The sequence below is a fragment of the Suncus etruscus genome, chromosome 17 (genome assembly GCF_024139225.1).
Source record: "Suncus etruscus isolate mSunEtr1 chromosome 17, mSunEtr1.pri.cur, whole genome shotgun sequence".
Lineage (NCBI taxonomy): Eukaryota > Metazoa > Chordata > Mammalia > Eulipotyphla > Soricidae > Suncus > Suncus etruscus.
The window spans coordinates 68,093,822-68,110,829 of record NC_064864.1 but is presented as its reverse complement, the minus strand read 5'-3'; the positions used below and the strand labels follow the sequence as shown (position 1 = coordinate 68,110,829).

General features: G+C 45.1%; 1 protein-coding gene across 2 annotated transcripts; it reads right to left on the bottom strand.

The window, feature by feature from the left end:
* Positions 1-2,220: 2,220 nt before the first annotated feature.
* On the bottom strand, positions 2,221-16,058 carry BUB3 (BUB3 mitotic checkpoint protein). Of its 2 annotated transcripts, none has more exons than XM_049764510.1 (8): positions 15,982-16,058; positions 15,517-15,711; positions 14,735-14,804; positions 12,626-12,777; positions 9,857-10,015; positions 5,606-5,783; positions 5,001-5,217; positions 2,221-2,547 (listed from the first exon to the last, which is right to left on the bottom strand). In XM_049764510.1, the coding sequence occupies exons 2-8, from the start codon at positions 15,709-15,711 to the stop codon at positions 2,538-2,540; spliced, it is 981 nt and encodes a 326-aa protein (XP_049620467.1). In that variant the 5' UTR covers positions 15,982-16,058; the 3' UTR covers positions 2,221-2,537. The 2 variants fall into 2 exon arrangements, with proteins under 2 accessions (XP_049620467.1, XP_049620466.1); XM_049764509.1 differs by lacking the exon at positions 2,221-2,547 and adding an exon at positions 3,925-3,999.
* Positions 16,059-17,008: the final 950 nt, after the last annotated feature.

Genomic DNA, 17,008 nt, shown 5'->3' with positions numbered 1-17,008 from the left:
CTGCTGGACTCTGAGCTCCTAGCTGGGCTAACACACACCAAGACTCATGGGCGGAAAGATCTAGTGTCACCTGACAGCCTGACAGCAACCTTTCCACCACAGAGAGGCCAGTTGCCACTTCAAGAAAGCCCAGCTTCAGGCAAGAGTGATATAGCAAAGTGGGAAGGGCATTTGCCTTTTACATGGCTGACCCGGGTTTGGTCCCCAGCATCCTATAGGGTCCCCTGAGCCTGTCAGTAATGATTTCTGAGTGCATGCAGAGCCAGGCAGGAATAAACCCTGAGCGCTGCTGGATGTGGCCCAACAACAACAAAGCCCAGCTTCAACAGCAAAAGTGGCTTGAGTGGCTGTGCACCCTGGGAACATGGGCCTGGACTGACAGACCAGGAGGCGCTGATGCAGCCTTCAGCTTCTCCACATGCCAAAGGGGAACCAGTATGGACAGAACACCCTGCCCAGCAGAACCCCAGAAAGGGCACCAGCCTGTCCTGCCTTGCTCCTTTTGAGGGAGGCCTCAGGTTACTATCCACAGAAGGGGCACAGTGCTCGCAGGTAGAAGTGACCACCCTTCCTAGCTGGTTTCTTTGGAGTCAGTTCTGGGAAGGGAAGTTGAGCCAGAGCGAGAAAGGGAGAGGATGAGGGAGAAAGGAAGAGAGGTCCTCAGCACCCAGAGGCCATACCCTCAGGCTGCAGATCCACATACTGAGCTGACCTGCTCCTACATTTCCCTTACAGAAGCCTAAGCTGGGCTCCAGATGAAAGGAGGGAAGGAGGTGCAGGGTGGTTTGATGCCCAGCATTCCATATGGGCCCTCAAACACTGTCAGAGGTGGTACAATAGGGAGAAAAACAAGACAGTAACTGGTGTGGCAAAGAGTGCTGAAGACAGGGTTGGGGGTTCTAAAACATTGAAAGGGGAGCAAAGGTAGCACAAGGATTAAGCACAGGGGCCCAGGAGCATCACCAGGTGCTGCTCTGGAGGCCCCTGCAAAAAAAAAAGTGTGGCCCTGGGGGTCTGAGCACCTCAGGGTCCAAACTGTCACATTCTCAGGCCTCACACAGAAACACTGGTCAAGTCAGCCCTGGTCTCTTTTTTTTTTTTTTTTTTTTTTGGTTTTTGGGCGGTGCTCAGGGGTTACTCCTGGCTGTCTGCTCAGAAATAGCTCCTGGCAGGCACGGGGGACCATATGGGACACCGGGATTTGAACCAACCACCTTTGGTCCTGGATCAGCTGCTTGCAAGGCAAACGCCGCTGTGCTATCTCTCTGGGCCCAGCCCTGGTCTCTTAAGCCCGACTTGGGAGGCCCCTAAAGAACAGAGAGACCCTTTTAAATAGGAGAAACCTGAGGTACAGAAACCAACAGACTCTGAGGTGTCTGGGTCGCCCCGAGAAAATGTAGCCATAGTCAATGGCGAGACACAGATTTCAGAATATTGTGGGTTTTTTTGTTTTTTTTGGTTTTTGGGTCACACCCGGCGGTGCTCAGGGCTTACTCCTGGCTGTCTGCTCAGAAATAGCTACTGGCAGGCACAGGGGACCATATGGGACACCGGGATTCGAACCAACCACCTTTGGTCCTGGATCGGCTGCTTGCAAGGCAAACGCCGCTGTGCCATCTCTCTGGGCCCAGATTGTGGGTTTCTAAAGATAAATACACCAGACAAAACTCACACCCCCGGCCCCAAGGGGCACAAAGAAAGAACAGGGGGAAAGACAATTGCCTTGCACATGACCAACCTGATAGTCCCCAGCATCCCCCTGGGACTGTAAGCAATGCCAGGAGTGATCCCTGAGCACTGCCCAGGTGTGGCCCAAACCCTCTTGTACTCAGTTCTCCTATAGTTCAGTGAATGTACCCTCTGCCCTGACCCAGTTTTATGACCTTCACAGGACAAATCCCTACAATGGTGGGACGCAGATGGAACAGTCGCTGCTGGGTCTGAGCATGTACCTGTGCCAACCTGGGACAGCGCTGTGGCTAGAAGCTCTGCTGACTGGGCAAGGATTCAGGGACATGGGTAATGGCAGTTCTTCAGGGCATCACAATGTCCAGGTCAGGAGCCCCCCATGTCCATGAGGGGAAATCATAATGACACAAGGCAGTCAGTGTGGCCCTAAGGATACAGTATCAACCCCACCAGGCCTTCAACCTTTTAATTTTCTTTTGATAAAGTGCCTGCCATCAATCATCACATCGAAACACACCCAAGAGCACAGGGTTGGGAATTTTGGCTTTATTGGGCAGCACAGCAGTGATACGGGCAGGTGTGTGACAGGTCACTTTTTAACCCACGCTCAAGCCGCCCCTCAACAGCAACTGGGCTGGCAAGGGCAAGCCAGGTTCGGCTCTACCACTACTGAGGACAAAGGCACCACGGCCCACAGCAGCAGAGGGAGGGGAGCAAACAAGTTGTTAGGAGACAAGACAACAGAAATACACGCACTGAACAACACGGCCCCATGCAGACAGCGCCCCAGGGAGGTACAAGCATTGGTAGGAACCACACAAAGCTTTCCACAGAGAAACACGAGGTGATTAGGTGGACCTGCAATGAAGAAAATATATTTCAAAACACGAACTCAGACTTCCACGGTTCGTACCAACGTAATTTAATAAACACAAGGCCTTCCTCTGTACCACTATTATTTTTTTTAGAAAAAAACAATTGTTATTTTTTTTTGGGGGGGGAGGCACACCCAGCAGTGCTCAGGGGTCACTCCTGGCTGTCTGCTCAGAAATAAATCCTGGCAGGCACGGGGGACCATATGGGACACCGAGATTCGAACCAACCATCTTAAGTCCTGGATCGGCTGCTTGCAAGGCAAACACCGCTGTGCTATCTCTCCGGGCCCAATTGTTATTTTTTTAATGAACAAAATTCACTTTCATCCAGGTCCAAATCCCCATTCTGAGACATACATTGGTCACTACTTTAAACTACTATAAAAGGGATGATCGAAACAATACTATTGGGAACTACCAAGAAGAGGCCAAGCGAAGTTCGTGTTCTGGCTTAGAGGATTACGTAGAAATGAATCTCATTCTCGCTACTCTATTTTTATTTAGTTCTAACTTTAATCACCAGCACTGGACAACTACAATGGGAATGAGAACTACATAAATGTCAGAGAAATATGTAAACCTCATTAATGTTTCCAAAAATTCATTTAGTGATAGAAACAGGTCCAAATAGATGCCTGTCTAAATGTACTGCAATTACGTTACAATTATTTTTCCAAATACACAGATATGCTCTGTCTTTTCTCAGCTCATTACTGACTCAAACAATTTGCCCTTCTGGGATCAATTGTTTGCTAATAAATAATTGTTTAGAGTCTCAAAATGATGTTAGGAGGTTTTCTTATTAGTTTTCCTTCTGCACCCTAATAAGATTGAAAACTAGCTGATTCCCAAGAGTCTAACCTTAACCTCGCTTTGTTTAACAGCCCAGGAAATGATGAACCATCTGCTTCTGAAAATAATGGATGGCCAAGAGGAAATATTGTTTAATTGTAGATTAACCTCCTCATGAGGCGGTCTGAAGCAGCTTTAGAATTAGCAACTAGAACCAGCAAAAGAAACTAATGGTTCAAGAGCTTTTTCCTCTACCATTTCAAGCCCATAAAGAATGCAAAGGGGTTTGTTCATATTTATTGACAAACATTTATTTCTACAATGGAAACAAAAAATAAGGTCAAAGCCAATTCTCAAAAGTGCAGTTACTGCCCTCCATACCGTTTGCCCAAACACCTTTAATGCAGCAAAGCCATCAAACCGTCTCATACATTTAAGAAATGTTTATTTAAAAAAAATAACAGCAACAACAACAACAAAAACCTCTTTTTCGTTATTTTCAGGTTCTTATAGTATTAAAATTAGTATTTTTTCCCTGGTTTCTTTGTTAATAGTAAGAAATCCACCATTGGGGAGTACGAATTGTTTTATTATCATCAACATGGCACTTAAGTAAATGAAATCTTGTCAAGTACAGGGTGACCTACAAGTTCAAAAGAAAAAAGAACAGCATGAGATCAAAATGGCCGGGCCAAAATAGGAACACAAAAGTGAACGAGCAGATGCAAACAGAGCCCTTTACCCAACGGGCTTCCCATACGTCAGGCCTAAGGCCAATCTACCTAAGCAGGTGTAAATCCTCAATGTATAATAAATACTTTACTCTCTCCCTTCTCAGGCTGCAACTAATTTAGCCTCAAATAGTGGAACCTGTTCAGTGGTCAGAAGAGGAGCCCCAAGCCATGTGCTCTGCAGCAGTTTACCCAGGACGCCCCTCACGGGCAAGGCTGAGGGTCAGACATCAGGCGGGGTGGGGCATGCTTAGTTTTACATGCGCCAAGTACATTTTCTCTAAGTCTAATGCAGGAAACTAACTCAGTTAAGAGCTTTGCCCTTCTGATGCCCTCCTACCTCCCCCAACCAAAAATGTAACTGGTTCCTCTCTATCAATAATTATAACCAAGAACCAACGATTATCTATTAAATTTCCAAACTAAGGAAATTTGCTATTTCAGACAAGGCCGTATTATTATTACTCTGGGTTTCCAGTCAGACTTGAAGGTCATTCACTTTGTGTCAGTATTAAAGAAACAACCTCTGTAGAGAGGAAAGAATTTTGGCAGTTCACATTCTTAAATACCTCAAATAGAATCTGCTCAAATAAATTACTCTTAAAATTCCTCAACTTAATTTTGAAGCAATGAGTTCGTAATAACTCCGGGGGTTCAAATAATGGTGCCTATTCAAGAAGAATGAGAGTTTGACATTCTTCTCTACAAAACAACTAGGCACAATTTTACCCATCAGCCGTCTATCAACCTACGGATATTGAAAGCTTGGGGGAACAAGATAAAATCAACTCCGACCCTACAGTCAGCTGTAATATCGAGCAGGCATCAACAATGCTATTCATGGAGGTAGAAAAATTAATAAATCCTGGGTTGAAGACGAGAAAAGGCTCAAACACAGGTGAAGCATACTCACTTGGGCTTTGTCTCGGCATCTGTCACTTGGCGAATGAAGATCCCATCTTCGGGATGCTCCGTGTCATCCATCTCATACATGTATGATGATGCTATTGCAAGAGTCGTTCCATCGTTGCTGAAGGCCAGTGAGGCGATGCTGGTGGGATACCGATGGAACTGACACAGCCGCTTTTTGTTAAAGGGATCCCAGATATTCACGAAGCCATCAGAACCACCTGCCAGAAATGGCATGAGTTAGAACAGCTCTTAAGAGCAGATACAGGAAGAATCATCACCTTAATGGCATATCTTTAAGGTCATAAAAGCATAATTTCTCCAAGGAATTGCCTACCAGATTCCCCCCAAAGTGCCAAGCACATTTAAAAAAAAAAGAAAAGCCCCACTGAAGTATAAATGTTTTAGTGCTCAATGGATGACAAAACTTTGTGGGGTGGGATGACTTCCTTTGGGGAGACATCAGGCCATACAGAGGACTGTTCAAAGGAACATGCAGTGACAAGGATCAAACCTTGGGTCCTGATACCTAACGCAGCCCCAGAAGCCATCTCCCTCCAAATGACGTGCTTTTAATAATCCACGCTAGGAGAACTTATCCTATTTTACCTGTAGCAAATGTATTGTGGATGTTGTGAAAGGAAATGGCATTGACTGGGTAAATCTGCTCGATATTGTTTTCTTTAAGTCGGTGACACTTGAAGGCATACTTCTTCTTCTGCACCTCAGGGCTAGGGTCCAAGTACTCAACTGCCACTCGGCCTTCAATGGAGCTTAACACATAGCCCTGCAGTGCAAGCGGAGAAGGTTCAAGTAAGGAATCCAGTGTCCAAAGGAAAGGCTGTGACCTCACCGACCACATTCAGCCCCACTCCAAATGATGACTTCTTTGACTAGATAAAGCCCTTTAGAGAAGTGTCTAAACAGTAGTCAGTAGTTTGATCACGTCAAAAGCTTAAAAACACTATCTTTATAGTGTATGAAATACTTAGGTATCACTAGTTCTCTACACTGTGCCATGAGACTTACAGACAAAACTGTCTATTACCGTGTGTAAAGTCCTCAATGATTATGGCACACAGCCAGAAGTAAGGCCGAGTGTGGCCCCCAAAATAAAGTCTTCAATTACCATTTGTTGTTCTGTCCAGAAAGAAATCAGTTATTCCACAAGAAATATGTTTTCCTTGCTTCTGTCTCTTCACCTCTAAGAATTGTTTTCAACTATGGTATCAATAATTGAAAATTAACTAGAAAAGAAGTCTTCCACGTAATTCTACCTATTTTTAGCAAACCACATTTAAATACAAACAACATAAATTTTCAGCAGTGTTCAAGATTCACAACTTCAAATCTTCGGGTTTTTTTCTTGAAATAATAGTCTATTAAAAGAGATAAGACTGGGGCTGGAGAGATAGCATAAGGCGTTTGCCTTGCATGCAGAAGGTCAGTGGTTCGAATCTTGGCTTCCCATGAACTTCCCTGAGCCTGCCAGGAGCGATTTCTGAGCATAAAGCCAGGAGTAACCCTTGAGCGCTGCCAGGTGTGAACCAAAAACCAAAAACCAAAACCCCAAAACCCCCCCCAAAAAAAAGGGATAAGACTGGGGCTGGAGCAACAGCACAGCAGAAAGGGCACTTGCCTTGCATGCAGCTGACCCAAGTTCGATCCCCAGCATTCCATATGATCCCTGACCAGCCAGGAGTGATTCTAGAACACAGAGCCAGGAGTAACCCCTGAGCACCACTGGGTGTGACACGCACGCACGCACGCGCGCGCGCAGTAAATCTGTATTTTAATTGTTTTTGTTTGGGGGAGGTCACACCTCGCAGGGCTCAGAGCTTGCCCCTGAGTTTTGCACTCAGGAATCACTCCTGACAACACTCAGGGAAATCATACATGGTGATAGGAATAAACACTTGCCATGCCAAGCAAGCATCTTAACCACTATTCTCTTTTGCCCCATATTTTAAATATTTTTAATTCTAAGATAGGAATATTCATTCCTGTAAAACAACCTATGAAGAAATATAATCATATTTTTACATACTGTTTTTCATAAATTGGGGAATATACTCTGAGAAAAAGTGCTAGATAAACAAATTACTTTAAGAATTACTCAAGAGGGCCTGGAGAGATAGCACAGCGGCATTTGCCTTGCAAGCAGCCAATCCAGGACCAAAGGTGGTTGGTTCGAATCCCGGTGTCCCATATGGTCCCCCGTGCCTGCCAGGAGCTATTTCTGAGAGCAGGCAGCCAGGAGTAACCCCTGAGCACCGCCAGGTGTGGCCCAAAAACCAAAAAAAAAAAAAAAAAAAAAAAAAAAAAAGAATTACTTAAGAAGGGGCCCGAGTGATAGCAAGGCATTCATTCGCCTTGCATGTGTCCAACACAGGACCCCGGTTCGAATCGCGGCATCCCATATGGTCCCCTGAGCCTGCCAGGAGCAACTTCAGAGTGAAGAGCCAGGAATAACTCTTGAACACCACTGAGTGTGACCCAAAAACCAAAATAAAAGAATTACTTAAGAAAAAAATTGTTAAGAATAGGATGTTGGGGCCAGAGAGATAGCACAGCAGTAGGACATTTGCCTTGCACGCTGCTGACCCAGAATGGACCACGGTTCGATCCCCGGCAGCGCTCAGGGGTTACTCCTGGCTCTATGCTCAGAAATCGCTACTCACAGGCCCAGGGGACCATACGGGATGCCGGGATTCGAACCACCAACCTTCTGCATGCAAGGCAAATGCCCTACCTCCATGCTATCTCTCTGCCTTTCAATTTTTTTGGTTCAAAAACGTTTTCTTAAGGAGCCTGAGTGAAAGCACAGCGGTAGGGCATTTGTATGCTGCTGACCCAGAGTGAATCCAAGTTCAATCCCCAGAATCCCATATGGTCCCCCAGGCTTGCTAGGAGCTATTTCTTAGTGCTATTTTAGGAGTAACCTGAGCGCTGCCAGGTGTGGCCCCCTAAAAAACAAACAAAATAACAAAAAAATTCTCTTTCTTTTTTTTTTGGTTTTTGGGTCACACCCGGCAGTGCTCAAGGGTTACTCCTGGCTCTACGCTCAGAGATCGCTCCTGGCAGGTTCGGGGGACGTATGGGATGCCAGGATTCGAACCACCATCCTTCTGCATGCAAGGCATATGCCCTACCTCCGTGCTATTTCTCCGGCCCCCACAAAAAATTTTCTTAAGGGATCAAAGCAATAATAGTATAGCAGGAAGGCTGTTTGCCTTACAGACCGGGGTTCGATCCCTGGCAGTCCAGGGGTCCCCCAAGCCTGACAGGAATGATTTCTGAGCACAGAGCCAGGAGTAATCCCTAATCACCATCAGGTGTGCCCCCCCGGGAAAAAAAAATAAAAAGAAACAACAATGGGGTGGAGAGATAGCATGGAAGTAAGGTGTTTGCCTTGCATGCAGAAGGTTGGTGGTTCGAATCCCGGCATCCCATATGGTCCCCTGAGCCTGCCAGGAGCGATTTCTTAGCATAGGGCAAGGAGTAATCCCTGAGCGCTGCCGGGTGTGACCCCCCCCCAAAAAAAAAACCAAAAAAAAAAAAAATAAAACAAAAAATAAGAAAGAAACAAGGGCCCGGAGAGATAGCACAGCGGTGTTTGCCTTGCAAGCAGCTGATCCAGGACCAAAGGTGGTTGGTTCAAATCCCGGTGTCCCATATGGTCCCCCGTGCCTGCCAGGAGCTATTTCTGAGCAGACAGCCAGGAGTAACCCCTGAGCAACGCTGGGTGTGGCCCAAAAAAAAACAAAAAACAAAAAAAAAAAAAAAAAAAAAACCAACAGCAACAAAAGAAAAGATTGATGTTTACCCATCAGAGTGGACGGAAAACTATCAGTGGGTCAGAGATAGTGTGGCAGTTAAAGTGCTTGCCTTGCACACAACTTGGGATTCTGGTCCAGTACATTTGGTGCCCAGAATCCTGCCAAGAATGAGGGATGGCCCCAAAATAAACCAAAAAACAGTGGCCAGAGGGATAGCACAGTGGGGAGAGAGTTTCCCTTGCACAGAGCCACCATCCCATATGGTCCCTGAAGCCTGCCAAGAGTGATTTCTAAGTGAAGAGCCAGGAGTAAATCCTGAGTACCACCAGGTGTGGCCCAAAAGCCAAAAAAAAAAAAAAAAAAACCAAAAACTGTATTAGTATTAGGGTTACAAAGAAGCAAAATCTAAAAACAACTAATTCTATACTCTTTCATTTTCACATTTAAATATGAATGTCCTGGCTTCTAGTTCAGAAGTTCTGTAAAACTTTCTTTGATTAAAAAAGTTTGTAGTTTTAAATTTTAACATTTAAAATTAAAAGTTAGTAGTTTCTTTAAAACTTTCATTGATTAAAAAAAAAAAGTAAATAGGGGCCTGGATGATAGCACAATGGTAGGGCATTTGCCTTGCATGCGGCCAACCCAGGACAGACCTGGGTTCAATTTGTAGCATCCCATATGGTCTCCTAAGCCTGCCAGGGATGATTTTTTGAGCGCAGAGCCAGGTAGGTATAACCTCTGAACATAACCGGCTATGGCCCAAATACCGAAAAAAAATTTTTTCAGTTGATCAGTTGATTTTTACCAATAAGCAATCAGAAAACTATTAGTCATACCACTAGCAAATCAGCATTCTGAACATCAAGGTCTTTCCTAAAAGTGAATTAGTACACTTGGCCCTTTTAAGAGTCTGCTGAAAATATACCAGCAGGAAATTCCAAGTCAGTACTCAAAAGAAAAATAGAAAAAATAAACTCTAAAAGCAAACCAGTCTTTTAATTCCAAAGGAAGCAATGGGAGTGGAGGGGGCAACAGACAGACAGACACAGGACAGAGAGAACAGGTGGGCAGAGGCAAGCACCTGTTTGTTTGGGAAGGCCCGGATGCAGCGGGTCTGGTACTTGAGGCTGGATTCCCGACGCTGCTGCACATAGCCCATGTTCCGCAAGTCCCACACCAGCACTCGGCGGCCTGCAGTGCCCACGATGAGCCGGTCCCCCGACACTGAGAGGGTGTACACCTTTCAAAAAAGACCCAAACTTGTTAAGCATCATCTCCCCACCTGAGCACAATCTTTCGAGGAAAATCAAGGGCACACACCCTCATCAGACCTCTGGAAAGTGAACTTCAAATTCAGGAACAATATGTTAACTACATACAGTTATTTAAATCATGCGTTTGCACGAAACAAACACAAAGTATCCCAAAATATTGTACAAGAGATTTCCATTAAGTAAAAAGAAACATTTTAGAGAATTAATACTCAAATAACTTAAAAAGTAAACAATAGGGGCCAGAGAGATAGCACAGCAGTAGGGCGTTTGCCTTGCAAATCCCTGCATACCATATGGTACCTCGTGCTTTCCAGGAGCAATTTCTGAGCTGAGCTGGAAAGAAACTCTCTACTCCTGAGCCAGGAGTAACCCCTGAGCGTCACCAGGGGTGACCCAAAATCCAAAAATAAAAAGTAAACAATAATGTCACTTAAAAACTCAAGATACCTTTTGGTGGTTTCTGGCTTTTCATAAAACAATCACTTTTCAAAGTTTTTTTGCTTTGGTCTATCAGAAAGATTCACTGAACTCTAAAAATCCTGGTTTATCCAGCTGCCACACTCAAATAAGTCTTTGCAGACAAATAAGGAAACCCATCACTAATAATCGGCGTAGCTATTTTGGACCATAGATAAACTCCAAATGAGAAGATAGGATATTGGCCTGGCAAATGACAAGGCAAATTCTTTGGTCCTGATGTCACACTAAATGCTCAGAGAAAAGTTCATCTTCAGGAAAACTGGAAAGCACAATCAACTCTGTAGGTACCAATTCCCTTGAGAGCCATAAGTCACTTAAGGTCTTTTCTTCAACACTGAAACAATTTCCATAAACAATTTCCTTATAAGAAAACATGAAATTTCTAGCAAGAAGCATTTAAAGTGCTTTTTCCCGCCCAAACATGTTACTTGGGAATCCAATTGAGTAAATTCATGAGCATGTTGGCAAGAGTTCCTCATTGATAAACACATCTTTTAAATTTTACTTTAATTATATCATTATTTTTGATGAACAAACAACTCTAATTTAACTTGATTTAACGTTTTAAAACCTAAAGAGTCACTAAAAACTTTTTTCTGATGAGGGGAACCCATATCATGGTAATATACGACAGCTCTTAAGTCAATAATTAAACCATCAGGTAGCAATCACTACACCACGTGACATATAAACCACCAGTCAAAAAAATACAACCACCCAATAGTCTCTACAATATTTATGATTAAAAAGAATTGATTTAATAAAAGTATATTTAGAGAGGAAAAATAGATTTAGCTAGACTTATTGAGAAAACAAAATGCTTATAGAAAAATGGTAAATAAACCTAGACATATGAAGCACTAAAAACTCCAGAATCCAAAAAGAGACAACCAGACCAGAGTGATACCTTAGATCTTTGCTGGACAGGTGATACACAAGCTCCTACCTGTCCTTCTACTACCCCACTGATCATAAATCAAGCAAGACCACTGTCACGCTCCTGACAAGGACTGTACATTTATCAAGAAAGTATTAAAAAAAGTGACATAATGAACCTTGCAAAGCCACTAAGCAGCTTGATTCAGTGTGGCTGCCCCACTAAATGATATTCTGTCAGTGATTCATCACTGCCCTTAACATGTTACATACAACCATGAATCAAAACTAGAAACAATGCAATTATTCTATTCTGAACAAAGGTCTTGTCAGGAGTAGATTTTTTTTTTTTCTGAGATGTGACAGGAATAATAGCTTTTGGATGCGCCAGAGTCTATACTGACACTAAAGGGAGCTGAACAGGATAGTCACACCAAGGAAACAGACTCAGCTAAGGAGCCTTTTTTCAGCTCCAAAAAACCCTTGAACCACCCCGAGCCAGAGAAAAGGACAGCCCAAATACTCAAGTACTTGCAGTGTCCTTACCAAGAGGTCAGAACAATCCAAAGTTTTAAGGAGGTGTACAAAGCCTGGGGTTCAGGGGAACCTTAAATTACCTGTCAATACTAGAAAACAGGAAAAGTCACAGAACACAGGAAACGTTTCTCAACAGACACAAAATAAATCCCGCATTTCTCCCTCTCAGCAGCTCCAGGTGCCAGGTGAAATGAGCCAAGTTCAAGGCCACTTTCTAGTTCAGGCACAACAAATGCCACTGAATGTTCCCAGCAGTCTGGGCTAAGTGAGTTCCCTGAAGGGTGGAGGGACGGTTATTTCTCAGCTCTGGGATCTAAAGCACTGACCATCTATTGAATCTAGGGACAATGTGGGTTTGTTCTGAAATAGTCTCTTCTGAGACAAATACAACCATTGACAGAAAATAAAGCTGACAGAAACACCATAATCCATTTTCATCTGAGTTTGTAGAACAGATTCACCTTTTTTGGTGTGTGTACAAGTATTGGTGTGTTTGTTTTTGTCTGTTTTTGTGGTGCCACAAATCAAACCCTGGGCCTCAAACATGAAAATGCTTTACCACTTAGCAACACCTTAGCTCCTCTTCAACGCTCACTTCTAAATGCACTCTTATTCCTCAAACACATTATCGAGTCAAACCACCCCAAGAATCATAACTTCTGGCAGCAATATTAAAAACCTACCTTTTCAGGCTGAGAGAAGGTGCCGGCATTACAAGGAGTTCTGGGATCCCACAACTTAACGGTCTGATCCCAACTCCCAGTTACCATCACGTTGACCTCGGGGCAGTATTCAACACATCTGATAGGGGCATCGTGAGTGCCAACAAGATTCTCTGCATGGGGAGGAAAGAATCAAGGACCTGCTTTACTCGACTGAGTAGAGTTAACAGCCAAAGAAAACACTCCTTCCACATTCAATCTTCCCGGTATCTGTTCTGCAGAAACTGCATGACTCCTGGGGACCCCAACCAATCAGCTCACCTCGGTGCCATCCAAGTCACTGAAATGGCGAACTGACTCAGGTCACAGACCTGCATTGCAGATTACATTTAACTGTGTTAGTGAGGGCACAAGGTTTTTTCACCACCTAAGTCTAGAGTCCTTAAAAATCAAAGACCATCTTTTAACTCTGGTACTGATTATTTTTAGCATAATTTCTGATGTTACCTATTGTAGGTGCACAAGAAACACCTGTTGAATGAACAAATGAATGAGGATCCCTGGTCCTCTGGGTCTGAATAAAATTAATCACATCAAACCAATTATTTCTAAGAAAACAAGATTTTCTAAGAGCTAAGGGTAAGGAAAAGTTTTCTAGTTTTCATGTGGGACAAATGTCCAACACATCATTTCTTTCCTTTTAATTGAAAATCTGTCTCATTCATTCATTCATGCAACCAACATCAACTAATTGTCTGTGTGCCAAAAACACAACCAAGACCGTCCCTAATCCTTCAACAGGAAACTACCTGTCAAATAAGAAAAGTTACAGGGGGCAGGAGGGGAGTCGGGAGGAAAAAAAAAAGGTGTCAGCAATGACCTTCTGAGAAAACAAAGAAACTTCCCTTATGATCTCAAGCACTGAAACTCTTTGTTTTTCAATATGCTTGCCTAAGAAATAATGATTACAGGAAGCCAACTTACTATGTAGAATAAACTGCTAAAAAACAAAACCAAACATATGCAGTGGTAAATTATGGGACAGTGTTTGTAATGCAAAAATCACTTCTGACTAGAATTTGGGGTGTTTAAAAAAAAAAATATTGGGCTCATTTTCTACCCATCCTCCCTGTACAATTCACTCCTAGTTTCCTCCAGTTGTAATCTGCTGTCTGTCTACCATATGCATCTGCCACTCCCCCAAAAGGCTCCACTGGAGAGCTCAGTGTCAGAACGTTCCAGTCCAATTTCTACTCTGCTCCAAAGCAACCACGTAAAAAAAAAGTCTAATTCCTTTCATATCTAGCTAGGAAATGAAGCATAACCTATTAATCAGACAAGCAATATTTAAATGCTACGTGGGTAGGATTCACTGCTTTATGGCAGGATTTTAAATGTCTGTCGTCCATCTGTCTAATTTCTTTTTTCTCTCTCTCTCTTTTTTTTTTTTTTTTTTGGTTTTTGAGTCACACCCAGCAGCACTTAGAAATCGCTTCTGACAGGCTCAGGGGACCATATGGGATGCTGGGATTCGAACCACTGCCCTGCATGCAAGGCAAATGCCCTACCTCCATGCTATCTCTCTGGCCCAATCTGTCTAATTTCTAATAAAGCGAACTCTGAAGCATCACTGCAAAGTCTGCAAATTCCTGACAAAACAACAGACCAAATGTGGCAGTAGCAATTTGTGAAACACCAGGTTGGAAGGCACATTAGCCTTGACTGCCAACAAACCAACATAGTATTCTGTGACCCTTTAAGAATAGAGTCCTGGGCCCGGAGAGATAGCACAGCGGCGTTTGCCTTGCAAGCAGCTGATCCAGGACGAAAGGTGGTTGGTTAGAATCCCGGTTCCCATATGGTCCCCCGTGCCTGCCAGGAGCTATTTCTGAGCAGACAGCCAGGAGTAACCCCTGAGCACCGCCCAGGTGAGGCCCAAAAAACAAAACAAAAAAACAAACAAACAAAAAAAAAAAGAATAGAGTCCTAGACTCAGGCCACTTCTGCAACAAAGCCAACTAACTTAGAGCTAAGACTTTTGGCAACTACTCTTCCTAAATAAACGCATGGACTCTTCCAACACAAGCCAAAAAAAAAAAACTTGCAAAAAAAAAAAGGCAGCTCAATTACCTTGATCAGTGTTCAAATCATGCATTTTCAATTGATGATCTAATCCCCCACTCCACGCATGTGTTGGATCCTACAAAACAAAGTGTCAACAAGGTATGTCAAACTGAAGCTTTGCAAAAACCTTCCCAAATGTTTGTCTTGCCCTGCTCCTCTACATCAGGAAGATATGTGCAAGAAGCTCGTTGAAAACAAACTCAACAAACACAGCCCTCCACAAAAGTAATCTAAGCAAGTTCAAAAGCAAGTTTCCCTCGCTGGCTGAGAGTAAAAAAAAAAAAAAGCTGTGGACTACCGAATGCTTCTTTTTGAATCATAAGGCAGCCAAATTCCACTGTCGTTGCAAACAGCAAAGAGGGAGGTAGACAGGGAGGGGGATCACCGGGGCCAGTGAGAGCTGCAATTAGTTCCTCCATGTTAAGAGGAGGAAATTTCCGACTTTTTGCAAAAAAACCACCACCACCACCAGCAGCCCTAAGGATCCTGGTTTGCAAGCATGCACAGGCCAAAGCCAGCGCTGCCAACCACTTCTGGGACACCTGAGTGCCTCCACCCAGGGGACCTGCGACAGAACTGGGGTGCTGTGTGTGTGTGTGTGTGTGTGCGCGCGCGTGTGTGCGTCTGTGTGTGTGTGTGTGCGCGTGTGCGTGTGCGCGTGTGCGTGTGTCTGTGTGTGTGTGTGTGTGTGTCTGGGGCCTGTGACAGAACTGGGATGCAGTGTGTGTGTGTGTATGTGTGTCTGTGTGTGTGTGTCTGTGTCTGTGTGCGTAGGGGGGGCGACCCACGTAGAAGGCGCAGTCCAGGACGGCGCCCGCGTGCTGGTACTTGAGGCGCAGCGAGTTGGCCGGGACGTCGTAGAGGCGCACCGACGTGTCCCACGACGACACGAGCAGGAACTGCGAGGTGTTGGGGCTGAACTTGACCGACGAGATGCCGTCCTCGGGGGGCTGGTTCAGCTTGAACTCGTTCGAGCCCGTCATCTGCGGGGGGCGGCATCCGGGGGGAGCGGCCGGGGAGGGGAGGGAGGGGCGAGGGTCGTTGACAGGGCGTCTGCGCCTGCGCACACACGCTCCACAGCCGAACACCCCCCACCCCAGACTAGGACTCCGCCATCTCCACCCCCTCCTCGCCCGGGGCCTGCCGCTCCGGAGGCGCCTGGAAAGCCGGGGGAAGGGAAAAGGAAGCCCCGAGGACGGCCCCGGGCCCCGGAAAAACCCGCTTCGGGGACCCCCGTCGCCTCGCCCCGTTACCTTGGACGCTCCAGACAAACAACTCGGCCACCCTCAGCGCTCACCGCCGTCGCCCAGTCTCGCTCCTAACACTCGCGGGCTAAACGAAGGAGGCGGAGAGGAAGCCGCAACGTCGTCCTCCTATTGGCTGCTTTCAAAAGCCAACGTCTCGCCCTAGGCCGCCGATTGGTCCGCCCGAGGGTCAGGGGCGGGGCAAACCAGCCAATCAGTTCCGGTGCAAAGGCAAACGGAGGCTTTTCCGATCACGTGGTCTCTTTTTCCTCTCCTCCTCCTCCTCCTCCTCCCCCCCCCCCTCCGGAGGCCGGGAGCCGAGCGAGGGGCGGCAACGCTGAAAACTACCATTCCCAGAAAGTATCGCGCCAAGGCTGCGTTTACGCCCTCTGCCGTCCGCGTGCTGCACGCTGGGAGTGGTAGTCTCGCTGAGTCGACGCCGGCTGGTGCTCTGAATAGGAAGCGGGAAAAAGATTTAAGTACCATCCTAGCATCCTGGTCCTCTCCTTTAATTTTTTCGATATGAGAATCCCATGGGTTCAAACGTCTATACAACTAGATTATTCTACTTTTAACTGAACATAAACTATATACCCATAAAGATTTCCCAAACATTGAGTGAAGGAACTACTGGCTCTAATTTTATTTTACCTTGATTTTTAAACCCCCCTTTTTATTTGCATCTGTAAAGCAAATTCTAATTCTGAAGACAAACTGATCTATACACGCATTCTTATTTACATTACGCTTTAGCTCGCAATTTCAGCTTTCGGCCACATTTATTGAGCAATGACACTGTGCCAGGCGCTTGGAGAAGACTTTTTGAAGAGATGCATTTATCAGCCCAGTCCTCGCTCAGGAGGAACTCTGCCCAAAAACGCAGTCAAACTGGAAAATACACCATTTTCTTGCAATGCGTGAACATTGGAATCTTTCTTTAGACCAACTCTTTAGTAACATTCTAAAATGACAACTACAAGATTCTCCCTATCCACCCCACCAGACACCAACAACTCCCTACCTATAACTGAAGGCT

Bases quoted from the DNA above. Each gene is read 5' to 3' on its own strand.
- BUB3 (XM_049764509.1), bottom strand. From the start codon at position 15,711: ATGACGGGCTCGAACGAGTTCAAGCTGAACCAGCCCCCCGAGGACGGC. The intron at 14,805-15,516 runs GTGGGTCGCCCC...TTTGTTTTGTAG, and splicing joins TCCTGGACTGCGCCTTCTAC to GATCCAACACATGCGTGGAG. The intron at 10,016-12,625 runs GTAGGTTTTTAA...CTTTTTTGAAAG, and splicing joins CCTTCTCTCAGCCTGAAAAG to GTGTACACCCTCTCAGTGTC.